At 44.7% G+C, this 18845-nt stretch overlaps 1 protein-coding gene across 1 annotated transcript in view; it reads right to left on the bottom strand.

Moving 5' to 3' along the window:
• Window positions 1-17237: 17237 nt before the first annotated feature.
• Window positions 17238-18845, bottom strand: part of SELENOF (selenoprotein F) — a 31929-nt gene continuing 30321 nt past the window's right edge. Inside the window, exon 5 of the mRNA XM_085882314.1 lies at window positions 17238-17905. Within this exon, the coding sequence (XP_085738440.1) occupies window positions 17774-17905 (132 nt within the window). The 3' untranslated portion in view covers window positions 17238-17773. The remainder of the gene's footprint in view (window positions 17906-18845) is intronic.

The raw sequence follows: 18845 nt of genomic DNA, 5'->3' as shown, positions 1-18845 counted from the left end.
CGATGTTATAATTTATAAATGATGAAACGAGCTCCTGTCAATTGTGATATATATATATATATATATATATATATATATATATATATATATATATATATATATATATATATATATATATATATATATATATATATATATATATTATATATTTTTTTTTCGGAACAGTGCGATTGTTTTAACAACATGAAAAGCTTCACCGAAAAGAAATTTGTGTTTTAATTTCGACTGTAACGACGATTTATTCGCGGAATTCTTCAATTCAAAGGTAATTTACTTGCGAGAAGGAAAACGTGCAAACATTGGTTTAGTTTGAAAGCCGATTTCCTTGAATCCCGATTTAGCACGACCATGCTTTTTTTCGCGATGACATTTTATGGACCTCAACGATCGCATTATAACAGGGCCACACTGTCGTTTTATTATCATTATGAAGTATTATGTACTGTACAGCGTACATAATTGTACGTGCTATTTTTATACGACTGGCAGCGCTATGTCTGTGACATCACTCAGCGATAGGAATTTTTCAGCAACATTTTATTTTTTTTATTTTTTCAGAGCTGGCAGATCCGTCGTATATGCGATCCGTCGTTGCCCGGAACATGACATGACTGCACATGACTATATATATATATATATATATATACTGTAGGGAAAATCAGAGGGGAATCACATACTGGGGAACTTATTCTTACTCCCGAGGCCAATTAACACCGCACCATCCCTCATGTGGTGTCATGGAACACTCACTTTAGCTCACAGGTTCCCTACTTACTCACATCGAGATGCCTCCTACTCGTCCACGGACCAAGCAACTCGACAATGCTATATTCCCTTTTAGATTCTTCCATCTACCCCCACAATCGTAACAGTATATATACAAACACACACTCTATATTGTGTGTGTATATATATATATATGTATATATATATATTTATATATATATATATATATATATATATATATATATATATATATATATACATACACTAGTGCGTGGCCGTACGTGAAAACACCCCCCCCCCCCAAAAAAAAAATAAAACTTTCAAACTGCGTGCCAGAAACAAGAAACACAGGCCATTCCTTCGCTCTCCAGTGCCCGTACGTGCGTGGCCGTACGTGCAAAAAAAAACAAAAAGCTTTCAAACGCACACATAGGCTGTTCCTTCGCTCTAGTAAACGACGACTGGATTGGGGCATTGTGTTTATCTATAAATGCGCATAAGAAATCGAGGAATTATTAGAATACAATAAGCCATCACTGTCCAGAAGTCCGTACGCTGTAACCCGTAATGGGGAATGCGGCTGAGGATCTCTTCCCCATCGGCCATGCCTACACAGCAACGTGTCCTGTCATTGTTAACTAAATGGCGTCCTTTCCCCATCGGCCACGCCAACGCAGCAACGTGTCCTGTTATTGGTTTGGTAAATAAATGGCCATAACTTGGGAAGTACTTGTCTGATTAATATCAAACTTTGAAAAGGCACATACTCAGGTCCCCAGCAATATATCTGGCAAGTTTCAATTAGATCGGACCAGTGGTTGTTGAGAAACAGCGGTCACAGACACACAGACACACACAGAGATTGCTGGAATTATTGATAGATATATGTATGTATGTATATGTATGTATGTATATATATATATATATATTGTTGTGGACCCGGGGCCAGGGCGAGAAGACCATTGGGGGGGGGGGGTGGGAGCTACCTCGGGTTCCCACCACACTCTCCAGAATCGCAGGCTGTTGCACACGGATAACTCTGTGATGTGGCGGGTCGCTATTCGACCGTGAATGCCAATAACTCAACCACGTGACTTAGGGTCCTCCATTTAATGGAACCGGTTACCTGAAGTGGTCATGTGATCTAATTACCGGGGGACTCGCCCTCAGTATGCCTTGTTCAAACCGGATCACCTTACCGCATCAGATGCAGCCGAGCATAACTGCCAAGGATGTACCGGCTAGAAAACAGATCATTTGGGGACAACGTCTTGGCTAGGCTAGGATACGGACCATGCTGGACTAATGAAGGAAAAGACGAAAACGAGCTGGGAACATTTCTATACAAAGCATTTATTTACAATCAGGTGAGGAAAGGGATGTGGCACAGTGAATGGGGTTTACTGGTATGTACAGCAGGGATAGCAAGGAATTTGTGGGGTGCGACAAAAGGGAAGCAATTTACAAAAGCAGACACAGAGCAGACTTATCCCGTTATATCTTCTACAATCTTAACTTGTGCTATGACAGGCGCCATCACATACACACAAACACAAACCTGAGGAAGATTAGATCGCCAGAAGGGAAGAAGAGCAGATGAGGACTAACCCGGAAGCAGCTTCATTCGTACATCCAGCGCGACATGGCCCGGAGCCTTGCACCGAACTCCCGGGCCGTGTTCTGGCGACTGGATGAGGGTCGTGTCGGTCCCACATGCCCGTTCGGGGCACCTTCGACGAGCTGCGGTTAGTGCTGTAAATGTGCTTGGCCCAATCCCTGCACCACACTGTCCGAGTGGCTTGGGCCGTGCAACACGCCCGTTTGGTGGCGAATTGCAACGATGTGGAGGCGTGGGGTGATTTTTATTTTTTCCTGTGTGTGGGAGATGTTGATGGTCGAGGTGGGGAGCTTTTGGTGAGCAAAGGTCAAGCAAGGTAAGACACTTTTGTAAATCAGCACGCAGATTCAAATGAAAGTGTGCACCATTCGTGTCCTTTGCATTGTAGGTGGTGAGTCTCATTGGGTGGCTGCCTGGGTGCAATGCCTGCTTCGATTTGTATCATCGATAAAAGGAAAAGGTTGGATGGAAATCAGGATTGAAAAGAAGATAGAGATATAATTATTAGATATGAGGGGAAGGTCTGACTGCACGAAGACTAACGAAATAACTGCCTGGGGATCACTGTATCTTGGGTGCCATTGCTTTAGAGGCATGCAGTTTTGCAGAACCACAACAATATATATATTCCTGATAATGTTCTGCAGATTTTGTGCTTTATTGAAAAAGTGCACACTTCCATTATATTGTTGGGGGCTGGGGGTCAGGTGAGAAGACCACTCGGGGGGGGGGGGGAAGCTATCTCGGCTCCCACCAGACTCCCCGGAATTGTAGGCCATCGCACATGGATAATTCCGTGACACGGCGGGTCGCTAACCGACCGTGGACGCCAATAACTCAACCATGTGACTTAGGGTCCTCCGTCTAGTTAATCCGGTTACCTCAAAATAACCACGTGATCTAATTACCGGGGAACACGCCCTAGGTACGCCTTGTCCGACCCAGATCACTCTACTGGATCGGATGCAGCCGAGCGACACTGCCAAGGATGTACCGTCTAAAAGGAAGGGATGGTTGGAAATACAGTCCCGGCTAAGCTAAGATTCGGACCATGCTGGATCAATGAAGGAAAAGACAAAAACGAGCTGGGAACATTTCTAATAATTTATTTACAATGGGGCGAGGAAAGGTATATGGTACAGGGAATAGGTTTATTGGAGTGTGTTGTGCAGGGATAGAAAGAAATGAGGGATGCGGCAATATTAAAAACAACTTACAAAAGCAGACGCAGAGCAGACTTAATGCAAAATAATAATAATCTTCTGTCGTCTTACTTATGTAGTAAGACTATAGTATAGTATCCATGTAGACAGGCGCCAGGACAACACACACACACACACACACACACACACACACACACACACACACACACACACACACACACACACACACACACACACACACACACACACACACACACACACACACACACACACACACACACACACACACACACAAACCCGATTGAAGAGGAGTTATTGAAACAAGAAGGGAGAGGAGTTGAGGCTCCTTGTACAATTGACTGCCCGAGGGGAATGCTCCGTTGTGCAATAACTCCCCAACAGCTGCTGCGCCATGTCTCGCTTCGTGGCATCTCGTTCAAGGCGTCGTCCAGAGAATGCGACGTGACCGTCGGGCATGAAGGAGGGACTTGGGTGGAGAAGGCAGAGTCAAGAGCGCGTGTACGGAATGGTAGGTGGGACCAAGTGAGTGGGTGGAGTCCAGGCAATGACGACAAGAGGGCGAAGTCCAGCTTGTGGGGGAGGCGGAGAAGGGAAGAGTGAGAACACTACGGCCCCACTTCGACCTTTATAGCCTCGTGGTGTGGGGCGAGGGGGCCACCCTGAAGCAATGTGTCGTCACCCGAATCGCGCGCTCTGACTGGCCCTGCCCCCCCCCCCCCGCGTGGTCCGGCCTCTCTGGCTGGAAGCCGCAACGTTCCACTTCTGGCCAGGTGACCCCGCGCCGTGAAAATGTCTTGCTCCGACCTCACGACATATGAATCGCCCACACCAAACTCCGCCTCATGAATTGCCTTGCAAGAACCCCCGGACCGTGCCCTGATGACCGGTCGAGGGCGGCGTCTGTCCCGCATGCCTGCCTGGGTGCCTCCGATTAGCACTGATCAAAGCCTGCTCTGTGATTTGTCACGCAGCCCAAGCGATCCGGACTGCACGCAAGCCTCTGCCTGAATGCGGCTTCACTGGCCGGAGAGGCGAGTAAACGTCCGCCGTCTGTGGGGAACACCCGCGGTCGCCAGCGAGGACCGACTGTAATGTGTTAGGATAAATCCATGCATGTTTCAAAGCAGTACGTGTGGATCCATCATGGCCCACGTGGTCAGCGCTCGCATTCCCCCGATTCTGCCATTGTGTGCGTGGGGCCAACTCCGATCTGTGTCAGGCATTGAGGGGAACGATCGGATATAATAATTAGATGGGGGTTTGGAGGGAAAAGAGGAAGCTGATCTAATTACAGTAAATCCAGAAATGTGTCTAACAGAACACGCCCGCCGCCTGTATCATGCACAACGTGGCGAGGTTGTCGTTCATTTGCTTCTGTGTTGTGCAAAATCACATCCGTGCAGCCTCTTTAATAGATATTCATTCGTATGCCTTTTCAATGCAACCAGCAATTTCATCCCAGATTATCGGAAGCTCGAGCCGATCATCTTGAGCTGCCGAGCATACTGTATAACTTGCTGCAAAAGTTGGGTTGAGGGATCGCTTGAGGATGGGGATTCTGCGCTGTGAATGTTCATGCGGTGCCGTCGTGGCCTTTCTCTGCCCTCCCCTGCAGAAGCTATTCCGAGGGTATCATGGTTTACTCGCAGCCGCGCCATGTGTCGGACACAAATCCGGATTTACCTCAGGAATAAGCAGAAAAGAAGAGTAGAAATGAAGTTGGTGGTGTAAGCAAACGTACCTATGAGATCCCCGCAATGCACGTCACGTTGTCCCGCTAGACAAAAGGGAAGGGACTATCTCAACGTACATTTATGGAATAACTGTCTAGGGACCGCTATATGTTGGGTGCCACTGCCTTGGAGGCATGCCGTTCCGAGAACTGCAACAATATAAAGCCATACTGCCTCACCATGAAGGCCAAACCAAATGTAGCAGACAGATAAGTGACAATCCAATTGTGACGAAAATTCTCCCAAAACAAATCCTGAATGGTGTTTCCATCACCAAATTTGAACCCACAACCTTTGTGTGACCAGAGAGCCTGGTGTTGGCGCAGTGGTTAGGGCAGTGGCTTGGGATCCAAAACGTCCTGAGTTCAAGCCCCGTTTGGCCACTGAATTAATACACCAGGGGGTTGACTCAGCCTGTCATCCTTCCGAGGTCGGCGAAATGAGTACCAGTGTACTGGGCCGGTGTATACCCCGGTTAAAATAGGTGTACCATATCCCTGTGTCGTAAGAGGCGACCAGGGTTGCATCAGGAAGGGCATCCGGCGTAAAACGTGTGCCAAATCACTATGCGGATCATACGGATGATCCGCTGTGGCGACCCCTAACGGGAGCAGCCGAAAGAAGAAGAAGAACCTTTGCGTGACCAGCTCAGGGTCCTCAAGGCTAGATCACCACCATACCCTCTTTTTGTTTGGTTCTATGTTGACGGTGGTGAACCAAGTCGATATTGCATTGGAAACTTTAAGTACATGGCTTTTGAGGAATAGACTGAAGGTCTATAATTAAAGCAAAACCAGTTATAAAAAATTTGCAAATCCAATTCCCTCTTTTCCTAGCAATTAGTCTTACCCGCTCGGATGCTAATTTGTTCTGCAGCATGGTGTCCTCACGCTTGACTGTAATTAACTGTCTAAACAATCCACGCCTCGTGCCCTGCTTTCCCACGCACAGACACACTCTGCACACAAGCACTGTGAGCAATACGAGGAGCCACAGCAGCGGCACGTCCATGCCGTTTCAAAAGGTCATCGTTAAACAACTCGATAGGAATACTGTACTACACTTTGCCAAGGCTGGTGGAGGCACACAATCCGAACGATTGGTTTTATCAACTGAAGCTTGGCAGAGGTATACTAACAGCCATTGGAAGCAAAGTGAAGATGACATTTCCAGCATTAACCCTTCGTCGGAGCAAGATAGGGATCGATTGAGGTGGATAGAGGATTTATAGTCTCGCACGCACAGGGTTTGAAACCGCGCTTCAAACACGTGTCCTGCGAGAGATTTCAAAATCCCACACACGGGGTCAGATCCTGAACAACCATTGGCTGGATGTTACCATGTGCAGGAACGGGATGTGTCAACCCACGGGGTTTGTCCATGCTGCATCCTCCAAGTGCTGAGCCTCAAGCAAGAAAACTTATACAGACCATTTTTAACACTCAAGCAGAGTTGAAATCAAACTGCTGACTCTCTTGGACTCAGAGACCGCTCTAACCACAACATCAGTGAATCAAGTTAAAAGTAGAACGGCACTCAGGAGAGCACATATACGTCTGCCAGGCTGAACAGTTTACGTTTTGTATCCAACTGATTGGCTGGATCTGGATTCGGACCTGAACCAAAATCTAATCAGCTTGTTCTTGTCATCTGCCCAACTCATCCACCAAGTTTTGTCATCATCCGTCTACAACTTCTAGAAATATCATGATACATATCGTTTTTGGCCCAATTTCTCAATGGTGAAGAATCATTTAAAAGTTTTTTTTTTTTTTTAATTACAAGATCTGGATTCAGATCTTTACCAATATTTAACCAATTTGTCCTTGTTCTACACCCAACCTGTCCACCAAGTTTCATTTGAATCCGTTCATAACCTTCAGAGATATCCGGCTCACAGCCAGACAGTCAGAGATATCCTTCCATCTTTGGTGGCAGAGGTAATCCTAATCCTCATACAATTAATTTGCAATTGGTCACTTGCTTTGACACCAATACATATTGTAATAAGAAAAAGAGCAATCAGAGATTGCAGACCCTCGCCAGGACTTGTTTTGTGTGGTTTTGTGTAGTTTTGTGTACTGTTGTTACCCAGAATTAAAAAAAATTAAATAATTCTGGCTGCCACACCATGTGCCAATCAGGTTGAAATTTAAAACATATATTCCCTGTCACTACCGAGATCATAATTGTGAAGATTGATGTCGCTTGATGAAGCGATTCAAGAGAAATAATTTTTCGATTTTTTTTTTTTTTCTCAATCCAATATGGCTACCAGATCATGTGACATCAATTATTTGTGAATACGCTGGTATCCCCAAGGCTTGTGGAACATTTGTGTGAAGTTTCCCTCGATCTGCCCAACCGTTCTTGAGAAGAAGATCTTTATAGGTTATAGGATAAATCTAATATGGCTGAAAAACCATGCGACCTATGACATCATATTTGTGACCGTTTTGTTCTTCATGGATAGGTGGTCGAACGTGTAAAGTTTCGCCTCGATCCTTTCAGCCACTTCAGAGAAGGAGATTTTTGAAGGTTTAAAAACCAGCAACAATATGGCTGCCAAATCATGTGATTGATGTCATCATTTTTTTTCCGTGGACCAATTTATCCCGAGATGACCCTCAAAATTTTTCATACTGATCGGATGTAGCGTTCTACATATGCAATTATGATGTCATAATGAAGACGCCTGTGACATCATAAAAAAAATCACATTCCCTATGAGGAGTACTTGCATGTGTTGGTCCTCATTGGTCTGGAACTGTGAACCAGAATAGCATGAAGTTCTTTGACTTTGAAGAAGTCAGGGCCTTAGTGGCTGGTGGCTGGTTCATGGTTTCAGCACCCACAGGCTCATTGCTGGACTTGGTATTCCAAAGGAGATTGACCATGTGCTCATTGATGGTTGCTAGAGGATGATCCAGAACTGCAGGGTCTACCGGAGTACTCGGTTCCTCAATTCCGACCACAAGCTTGTGGGAGCAACTCTGAAGTTGCAGCTCAAATCTAAGAGAATGGTACCATCCCAGCCTAGGCTGGATGTTGGCAAGCTCAAGGATGAGAGGGTAGCTGAGGAGTTTGCGAACAGGCTGAGTGAGGATTTGGGGGGTCTGGGTGTTTTGGGGAATCCTGAAGAGTTGTGGAGTGCCTGCAAGACCACCATCCTTGATGTTGCCGGTGGATGTCTTGGAACTCACCATAGGGTGAAGAAGAATTTTATCTCAAGGGACACTGCATACCATTCACGAGTTGCAGGGCCAGGCTTAATGGCAGAGCTGAGCTGTTCAGGGAGTGGAGGCATAACACTGGACATGTGTTTGGGGTGGACAAAGAGGCCTATGTGTGAGGAATCTGTGAGGAGGGAGAGCATCACCTGTGGACAGGTGATTCTCGTCCCGCTTACAGGGGAATTCGCACATTGCATTCCTCCAAGCCCATCCATTGGTGCACTGCAGTTAGAGCAGAGGGTGGTGGGCTCTTGAAGAAGGAGTCCAAAGTGAAGGCCCGCTGGGCTGGTTACTTTGAGCGGCTGTACCAGTCTGATCCACCAGCTGTTGAGTTGGATGTCAGGGGTGTTACAATCCCTATTGCTGACCCTCCAATCAACTGTGGTCTACCTTTGTTTGTGGAAACACAGGCAGCGGTGAACCGGTTGAAATGGGATCACAGGTCACAGATCCTGGGATGTGACATCGATGCTGAACTTCTCAAGGCTGGTGGAAATTCTGCACTCGTGTCGTTGCATGCATTTCTGTGCTCTACCTGGAACACAGGCATCATCCCAACTGACTGGAAGAGGGGCCTTGTTGTCCCTCTTTTGGAAAGGGAAGGGTGATCGCCAAGACTACAACAACTACCGAGGGGTGACGCTACTCTCTGTGCCGGGCAAGTTCTTTGCCACCATCTGCTTGAGCTGTCAGGCTATACAACAGAGGTCAATGATTGGCTATATCCTTACCCTTTGGGTCTTCACCGAATGCGGATAAGAGTTTCGGCAGGGGCTGCTTGTGGTCTAGCTCTAGATTAATCTCTGCAAAGCGTTCGATTCAGTGAATCGGGATGCCCTCTGGGGGATTCTTAGTCTTCCTAGGGTGCCACCAAAGCTGATCAATCTGATATGTGAACTATACTCTGGTACTGAGAGTGCTGTGAGATGTGGTCATACCATCTCCGACGTATTTCCAGTTGTTATTGGAGTTCATCAGGTGTGTGTACTGGCTCCGACACTTTTTAGCACTCGTATGGACTGCATTCTGGGGAGAATGACAGAAAGATCAAGCTGTGGTGCATCGTTTGGGAATGTCAAGATCTCTGACTTTGATTTCGCAGATGATGCAGTCGTCTTTGCGGATGCTCTGGAATCCTTTTGGGGGTCCTCGAGGTGCTGAGTGAGGAGTTCAAGCGGCAGGGATTACGTGGTTTCCTGGGTCAAAACGAATGTCCAGGCTTTCAATGACATCTTGGATACTGCTATCTTGTCTGTACCTGTTTGTGGCGAGGATGTTGAAGTCACGGAGAGATTCACTTACCTTGGCAGTGATATTCATGTCTCTGCTCGCTGTGGGCCAGAGGTCACGAGATGTCTGGGTTGGGCCAACGGAGTCATGGATTCACTCGATCATGGGGTGTGGTGCTGTCGGTACCTGGGCAGGAGGACGAAAGTCTGAATCTTCAGGTCCTTCGTGCTTCCAGTCTTGCTCTATGGATGTGAGACTTGGACTCTGACTAGGGATCTGAGAAGGAGTCTTGATTCCTTTGTTACCAGGTCTCTTCGGAGAATCCTTGGCTATCGCTGGTTGGACTATGTGTCCGAGTAGTTGCTGAGAAAGAATCAAAAGATTTGTTACCTGCATAGTCCGTGAGCATCAGCTGTGGCTGTATGGACATGTGGCCATTTTTCTGACACTGATCCTGCTCACCAGATTCTCTCAGCGAAGGAGCCTCGTGAGTGGAAGAGGCCAATCACATGCCTCATGGTTGCAGTAGCTTGATCAGCATCTCAAGGAGATGTGGATGGGCAAGCATCTGCCTGGGGGGTGGCCAGACGGAAGCCCCTGGAGTACCGGCGGAAAGTGGACGCAGTGACCCACTGCTCTGGCACATGCTCCCATACCTGACCTGACCTGAGTACTTGCCATATGCCAAGTTTTAAATTTCTTCCTTGGTGCGGTTTCAGAAATAGTCCAAAGTTTTTCCATTTTTCCAACATGGTAGCCACATCATGTGACATATGACATCATAATTAAAACATTCTACATGAGTAGTCGCTCCTATGTTGAAAAGTTCGTCTCAATCTGACAAGCGGTTTCGGAGAAAAACACATGTTCTGTGCAGACAAACAAATGAAAACTCACTCGTTGAGTGACACTTGGTGAAATAGAATGGCACTCGGTACAGCACATACCTCCACCAGGCTGAACAGTTTACATTTTGTATCGCACTGATAGGCCTTATCTGAATCCGGACCTGAATCAAAATCGAATTGGATGTTCTCCTTATCTAACCAACTCGTCCACCTCGTTTTGTCACAAGTCATCCACAACTTTTAGAGATATCATGCTTTCCATCGTTTTTGGCTGTATTTCTCAATGGTGAAGAATCACCTGAAAAATTATCGAATACCTATCCAGATTCAGATCTTCACAACAATCGAATCAATTCATCCTTTTCACACACCCAACCTGTCCACAAAGTTTCTGCGGAATCCATCCATAACCTTTGGAGATATTGTGCGATATATAGTTTTTGGCCCTATTTCTCAATGGTGAAGAATCAGTTGAAAAATCAAATAATTCTCGGATCTTCACCAAAATTGAATCAATTCTTCCGAAAGACACTCCCAACCTGTCCAACAAATTTCTGCGGAATCCATCAATAACCTTTTGGAGAATATGTGCGATATATCATTTTTGGCCCTATTTCTCAATGGTGAAGAATCAGTTGAAAAATCAAATTCTCATATCCAGATCCGGATTTGGATCTTCACCAAAATTGAATCAATTCTTCATGGCACTCCCAACCTGTCCAACAAATTTCTGCGGAATCCATCAATAACCTTTTGGAGATATTGTGCGATATATCGTTTTTGGCACTATTTCTCAATGGTGAAGAATCAGTTGAAAAATCAAATAATTCTCGTATCCAGATCTGGATTTGGATCTTCACCAAAATTGAATCAATTCTTCCTTAAGGCACTCCCAACCTGTCCAACAAATTTCTGCGGAATCCATCAATAACCTTTTGGAGATATTGTGCGATATATCGTTTTTGGCACTATTTCTCAATGGTGAAGAATCAGTTGAAAAATCAAATTCTCGTATCCGGATTTGGATCTTCACCAAAATTGAATCAATTCCTCTTAATGGCACTCCCAACCTGTCCAACAAATTTCTGTGGAATCCATCAATAACCTTTTGGAGATATTCTGCGATATATCGTTTTTGGCCCTATTTCTCAATGGTGAAGAATCACATAAATTCTCACATCCGGATCTGGATTCAGATCTTCAACACAACCGTTCGTTGCTGGATCGTTGCCATCCTTGGCCGGTCACCTTGCTTGACCGGTCACACACAAAAATTACAAAACGATTGCTTGAAAACTGTGGCCAAAAAATTGTGTGACACAGACAAACGCTACAGACTAACATTCTGTACTTGGCAACAAAAAAAACTTTCGCTAAGTAACAAACAGACAAACAAATGTACCCAAATGCGGCGAGGGTAATTATGGGCCCAGGGCATCAAAAAGCTCCATATATCAGACAAACGGTTTCAAATGGAGCACCTCGCCCCCATTATGGCAGTTAAATTGCATCAGATGCGCCAATAAATGTGAATTGTTGCTCCCAGCTTGCCGGCTCGATGGCAGAAGATGCCATTTTCATTTTTGCCATCTCCATAGTCCATCCCCACCCCATCGGGAATCCGTTGCGGGCACGAGTAACTTGGTAGTGCATCCAATATGTCTAATCTAACTTAAAATGAAGGTGCAATTCAAATGTTCAAGGATGGCTGGACGGCATGGTGCAATTTCAGGGACAAATCTCACAGAGCATTAGCAAAGGTTGAACATGCTACAGTCGTGGCCAAAAATATTGGCACCCTTGCACCTTTTTCAAAGAACTCACAATTTTCTTGAAACAAGCTCTCAAATGAGCTAAGATCCTCGTCCTCTTAATGATGACGTCATAAAAAACGAATATGACGTCATTGTGACGTATCAGGTTTGCGATAAATTATCTGTGCTAATGCCCGGCTTGATTCCCGCAAACAAAATTCAAACAGCTTTACTAGTTTCGGAGATAATGGTGTAGGCGATTTCAATTAGCGAGGATATTATGACGTCAACTTTTTTTCGAGGAAGAATTTCCAAAAGCGGAGATGGTTACTGCCTGCACGTGGGTTTTCTGCATATACATGGCAAGTTTCACGAAGATCCGATGAAAACTCTGGGTTGTGAAACAAAAAAATAGGAATGACGTCATAGTGATGCATCATATGTGCGGTAATTCATCTCTACTAATGCCCTGTTCGATTCCCGCAAACAGAATTCAAAAAGCTTGCCGAGTTCGAGATAATTTTTTAGACGATTTCCATTAGCGGAGATATTTTGACGTCATAACCTTTTTCCTCGGAGGAATTTTCAAAAGCTGAGATGGTTACTGTCTGCGCAGGGAATTTTTTACATATATATGCCAAGTTTCAGGAAGTTTCGATGAAAACTATCGGCTGTGAAACAAAAAAGTCCACAAGAACAACAACGTGAGTGAGACTCGAGATCCTCCACGAGGATGTAAAAACGACAGCTCATCACCATATGTTAGAAGCATACGTTCCTTTACTAACAAGCCTTTTCTTATACTACTTATTCACGAGTCACTCAACAAGTCGATATTCAATCGTGACTTCTGTTCAACATTACCAAAACTATTGAGTGAAGTGGATTTCGTTTGTTTGGCTAAACAACAACGATGACAACAAATGAGTCTCTTCTGCATACTTTCTTTGACACCATTTTAAAGCTGCAGCGGCTCCACATCAATAAATCCTTCCTTCTTCACCAACCGCCGGAGAGACAACGAAGGAGTAATCATCAGCCAGACTTCATTTACAACACGTCATTGCATTTTAAATGCGAGTGAGATTTCTTTTGTTCTGGTTTAAGCATCATCATCACCAACACACTGAAAGAAATAATCACCATACCAGGCAACAAGGGGTCCCTCCCTCCTCCCTCCTCCCACCCCAACCCCCTCCATTCACCCCACCCCATTGGCCCTCACAGACAACTACATACTACTTTCAGTTCCGAGCACCCCGTTTTTATGCCTCCGCTGATGGTTGCCAGAGGCATTTTGTTTTCGGGCTGTCCGTCCGTCCATGCCAATTACCTCCCCACCGAAGGTGGAAGGAGGTTATGTTTTCACCTGTCTGCCTGTGTGCAGGATATTTCAAAAAATTGTGGACGGATTTGGATGAAATTTTGTGGACAGTTTGGGTGTGTAATAAGGCCAAACTGATTAGATTTTGGTGAAGATCTGGAGACTATAATTATTAAGTGATTCTTTACCATTGAGAGATATGGCCAAAAACGACATGTAGCATGATATTTCATAAATGTATTGGACCCGGTATGTTCTTGAGGATCAGCCACTGCGGGGCGGAGGTATGCGCTCTACCGAGTGCCCTTCTAGTTTATTTTGTGGGCCCTGACCTTTTTGACATCTACTCAAATGGGCCATGAGGTGCAAGAGGAGAACCCCCTGCTCTAAATGGTCAAGGGTCCCAGATGTCTAATCTCTGTGAAGTGTGTAAGAGGTCATAGGGGCCTTTGGAGTCAAAAGGGACTGAAGGGTCTTATGGATCTAAAGGGTCTTTAAGGTCGGGTTAGGGTTTGGGGGAGGGGGGTCTTAATCGATCTTTAAAGGTTGAAGGGGTCTCAACGTTATAAAGGGTCCAAAGGTATAAAAGGTACACTGCAATAGTACGTAATTCATAGACGCACGTGTAGTCAGGGTGCAACTGACATTCAAACAGCACGTAACAGACAGTCACGTGGCTTCATGGACAGATGGAGTCTTAAGGGTCTTTAAAGGCTGAGGTGGTGGATGGAAATACCCTTTGGACAATCCCTGGGTTGGATTTGGTCTGCATGCTAAATTTGGTCGTTGGCGGGCCAGCGGTCTTTTCAAAAAACACGAACATACATATAGACGAGAAATTTTATTTATTAGATTGTTCACAAAAAGGCAGGGCTGGCAGGATAGTCGAGACCTAGAGATACGCACACTCACCTCAGAGCTGTCTACCCTGGGTTCGAATGTTGACCTAGCTATAAACTGTCATCTTGTTTCACAGGCAGGGCAATACATCAATTTGAGTGCCATTCCTCGGATGGACGTTAAACTTAGTTTGTGGACATTAAAGTTAGTCCCACTAAAGTTCCTACAGTATCTTTCAAAAAGAGGAGGTAATCTACCGCTGGCCCCATGGCCAAATTCAAACATTTCTGCTATAACCAACAGGTGGGGCACAGCATCAGTGGTACAGCTGTGCCCCAGCAAATGATGCCACCCTCAGTCCACTGCTGCATTGAAAATAATAAGAGCAAGTGAATGAATAGACCATCCAATGCAGATAAAATATCCTTTTCATTTTAGCATATACTGTACAATCTCCATGGTAAACAGCAAAGTGGTGCAGAGCAGACAGGTGGTGTATATCAGAACAACCCCCTTCTTGGCAGAACATGTCTGCTACACATCATCCTGTCTATGGTCCACAGATTTGGCAGGGAAGTTTTATTTTCCCTTTCTCCAGGAAGGTGTACACATGGTACGTGTGCGGAACCTAGTATAAAGTTGAACCGTCTCTCCATGCAGGACATGCAAGGGACTTATTTGCTTTATACCACATGTTCAAGAACCGAAATGAAAGATTTTTGAACCACTTGGACTGCCAACTGCTTTTTCAGGACAAGCTTGCAAAACAAAGACTACACAAAGGAAATTGGTGGTCCAATCACGATTGTAAAACATGCATACATGTTCTCTTTAACACCAAGTAAATATTTTGAAAGCCTAATGCCTTAAGGGATGTGCCAGAAAAATTGGTGCACCAGGTCAGGCTCAATTGGGGTTAAACATAAACATTAATACCTCGTCTCCATTAGTGGGTTGGCACAGTTGACACAAGCTTCAGTGTTTAAAGTTGGTTTAAAAACTTTATCTCCATTATCACTTAACAGCACCCAATGAAACATCATTGCGCTATTTCAAGGGTGTGTTCATGGTGGACAACATGGTCAACCTTGCTGTTCTCATTGGTATTTAATTAGCAGATAATAACACATTCAATAATGACTGACCATGATGACGGACATTTCTTCAATGGAACGACGTGGTTGTAGCACTGCCGTAGTGCGTAGCATAGAGTGAGACTTTGGCCCAAGAGCCATTTTTTGAATCCTGACCAAGTTTGTAAAACAAAAACATCGGTAAACTAGAACGGGCACTCAGTAGAGCGCATACCTTCGCCAACGCTACATTTTGCCCCCCCCCCCCCAGAAACCGTTGATTGTCAGGGTATTTAATCCCATAGCACATCTGCCATCTCATATGTGTTATGATGGCTTAAAAACATTAAATTTCCTGTGTCATATCGTATATCACAAGATTGGGCATTGAATTCACAACATTTTGGCATTGGTTGCATGCAAATTGGATAAAAAAAAAAAAATCGACCGCACTATGGCAAAATGACCTTTGACCTTTTCATGACCTTGACCTTTGTACTCTTCATTTTGTAATTGGTATTAGAGTGTGGGGAACAGAACAGTCAACATTTTGGTGTTGGTTTCATGCAAATCTGATAAGAATTGACCGTGTTATGACTAAAACCGCACATTTTGCAATGTCGTGACCCCCCCCTGACCTTTGACTCCTAACCGCTAATAAGGGTTATTACGTCATTGTGTCATGTCACATATCACAAGATGGGGCATTGAATTCTGAACATTTTGGCATTGGTTGCATGCAAATTGGATACAAATTGACCGCGCTATGGTAAAAAAGACGATTTTGACCTTGATCTTTGACCCGATCGCTCCCAAAATCTAATCAAATGGTCCTCGGATAACAACCAATCATCCCACCAAATTTGCTGCGATTCAGTTCAATACTTTTGGAGTTATGCGAATAACAAACAAACGCACATTCACAAATAAATAAATACACAGCGATCAAAACATAACCTTCGCAACAAAGTTTGTGAAGGTAATGAACAAATCCTGTTGCAGTCCAGGCAGGAGCCGACACAGACCCACTAATGGAGACTTGGCGCAAGTGTTGCTGGCAATGTAGTCGCCGCTACCTGTTGTTCCATGAGCAGCGCACGTGAGCTATGCAATGAAAATCAACGCTGATAAACTCAAGGTGCATCACAGAACAATTTGTACACGTACCACTCCAACAAAATGAACACATGAACACGAGCTGTGCAGGCATGTACAGAACACATCAACCAAACAGAACCAAGAACAAAATGACCAAAAAAATACTGTCACTTCACAACGTAATTTTTCCTTTATCAAGTCGACCATCAGATCATTTCACATTTCTTTCAGATCAAATCCAGTGGCATCAATGTAAAGAAAGGGAATCTCTATACCACCCGATGATACTGTAATAGAAATGGCACAGTGTGACATCACTGCAGATCTTGCAGGTTTCAATCATGTTATTGCATGTGTTGGAGTCGATTATAACCGAAACAGAATCAGCAATTAGAAGTTGCGTTCAATTTAAAAGCGACTATATTGCGTCATGGCGAGCGAGAATGGGAGGGACTCTATTCCATGAATTAAAATACTCTTGTTGATAAGCAATGAATTGGTAGGCCACGCACATGGAAAAAATACACAGATTCCTCAATAAGAATAAAAGTAAACTCACAAAACAAGTCAGAAAAGTATTCTGTTTGGTGTTTATTGTACAGGGTCATGCAGCGACACCCACTAACCAGGAATTCAGACGGCACGCTCCGAGAACGGATTCGCGCACGGTCGTCAAGGGTGGTGAGGCGGGTGGTCGAAGCAGGACACCACGCTCGGCAAATCTCCACAAAAGCGGCCAATAAAGATCCTTGGGGTCTTTGCCGCAGGACTTGAAGGTTTCGTCCGAGTCAAGAACGACTATTACATCCCCAAATAAATAACCAACAGACAAACTGGAACAGATTAAGCCTACAAGTCTATGGAGTAATCAAGGTGTGAGACACGAAAACATTTGGTCCAGAGAAGCGAGTTCATGCTGTGCGGATTTTTAAGCCACTTTCAGCACATTGTCACAAATGTGTACATGGTGGAACCACTTACAGCATCTCCATTATTAGCATAGTGCCAAATTGCAGTGTCGTTTTTATTTCTAATAAATGCGTGTTACAAGAATACGGTTAAAACGGAGAGGAGTCGATACAAAGGCACGTATGGGAAGGAAAATTCTGCGTTTACAAGCGCTCCAGATTCTCTGAGAGAAACTCCTCGACACTGTCCGTGTTCCACTTGGTGATGCTCAACTCTTCAGCAACGTTCCCATCCTGGTCCAGCAATTTAAGAACGGGGTCAGCGCCACGCACATACTGGGATGCAAAGAGAAAAACGGGAAGAAGAGAAGAACAACAAAAACAAACAAACAGGAGAGAACTTTTCACCTTCAGTCATTAGTTCTTCTCTGAGCCTCAACATCTGTATAAAGATCATAAGTTAAAACGTTTCGCACAGAACACGTCAATTTAGCGATACAACTGAACATGCCTCGTTTCTCAGTGCGCCATCTCAACGCAGCTTACGGCAGCGGTTGTGACATTCTGCAATCTCAAATACAGGAAATGGAACCATCAAGCACACAGAACAACCAAACATAGAACGAGCAAATCCCTTCATACCCTGTGTGCAAACGTCTGCCTTCGTAGAAGATCAAAAATATCGCATTTGTAGAACATGACAGGTGCGTAAAAAGAAGATTTCAACGGAATAAAAAAACCAAACACAACAAAGAACAGTGCTGAATGAACAGTTGCTGGGAATTTTCTCACCACACTGTTTACAGGAAGTAATAAAACATGAAACAAACATGCTTTCCTTTCCTTTTTGCCCCCTGTCCGCCCAACAAGGGACATTAAAATGAGCTCTGTCCAACCGACTAGCTGTTCACCCTGTCCATGTACTTTTGTGGACAAGATATTTAAAAAACAAGATATTGACAAATTTCCCTGACAATATCTGCTGCTCTTCCTTCGCTCCAATTGGTTCTTCTGACCACGTCCTTGTTAAAGTGGACATCTCTCTGGCTGTTATCAGAGAACCACCTCACCGCCGTCGAGTCTGGCATTTCACTCAAGCCGACTGGCAGGGTCTCCGAGCAGCCATCAAACTTACAGACTGGTCTCCTATCACTACTTTCTCAAACATCAACTCATCCTGGGAATTCTTTCAAAGAAACTTGCTCTCCCTCATGCACAGATTTATCCCCTCTCGTGTTCAGTTGTCTTACCCTTCCTCCCGCCCTTGGTTTACTGA

The sequence above is a fragment of the Eptatretus burgeri genome, chromosome 5 (assembly GCF_056783735.1).
Source record: "Eptatretus burgeri isolate ZD-2024b chromosome 5, Ebu_testis_v1, whole genome shotgun sequence".
Taxonomy (NCBI): Eukaryota; Metazoa; Chordata; class Myxini; order Myxiniformes; family Myxinidae; genus Eptatretus; species Eptatretus burgeri.
This window is presented reverse-complemented; position numbering and strand designations above follow the sequence as displayed.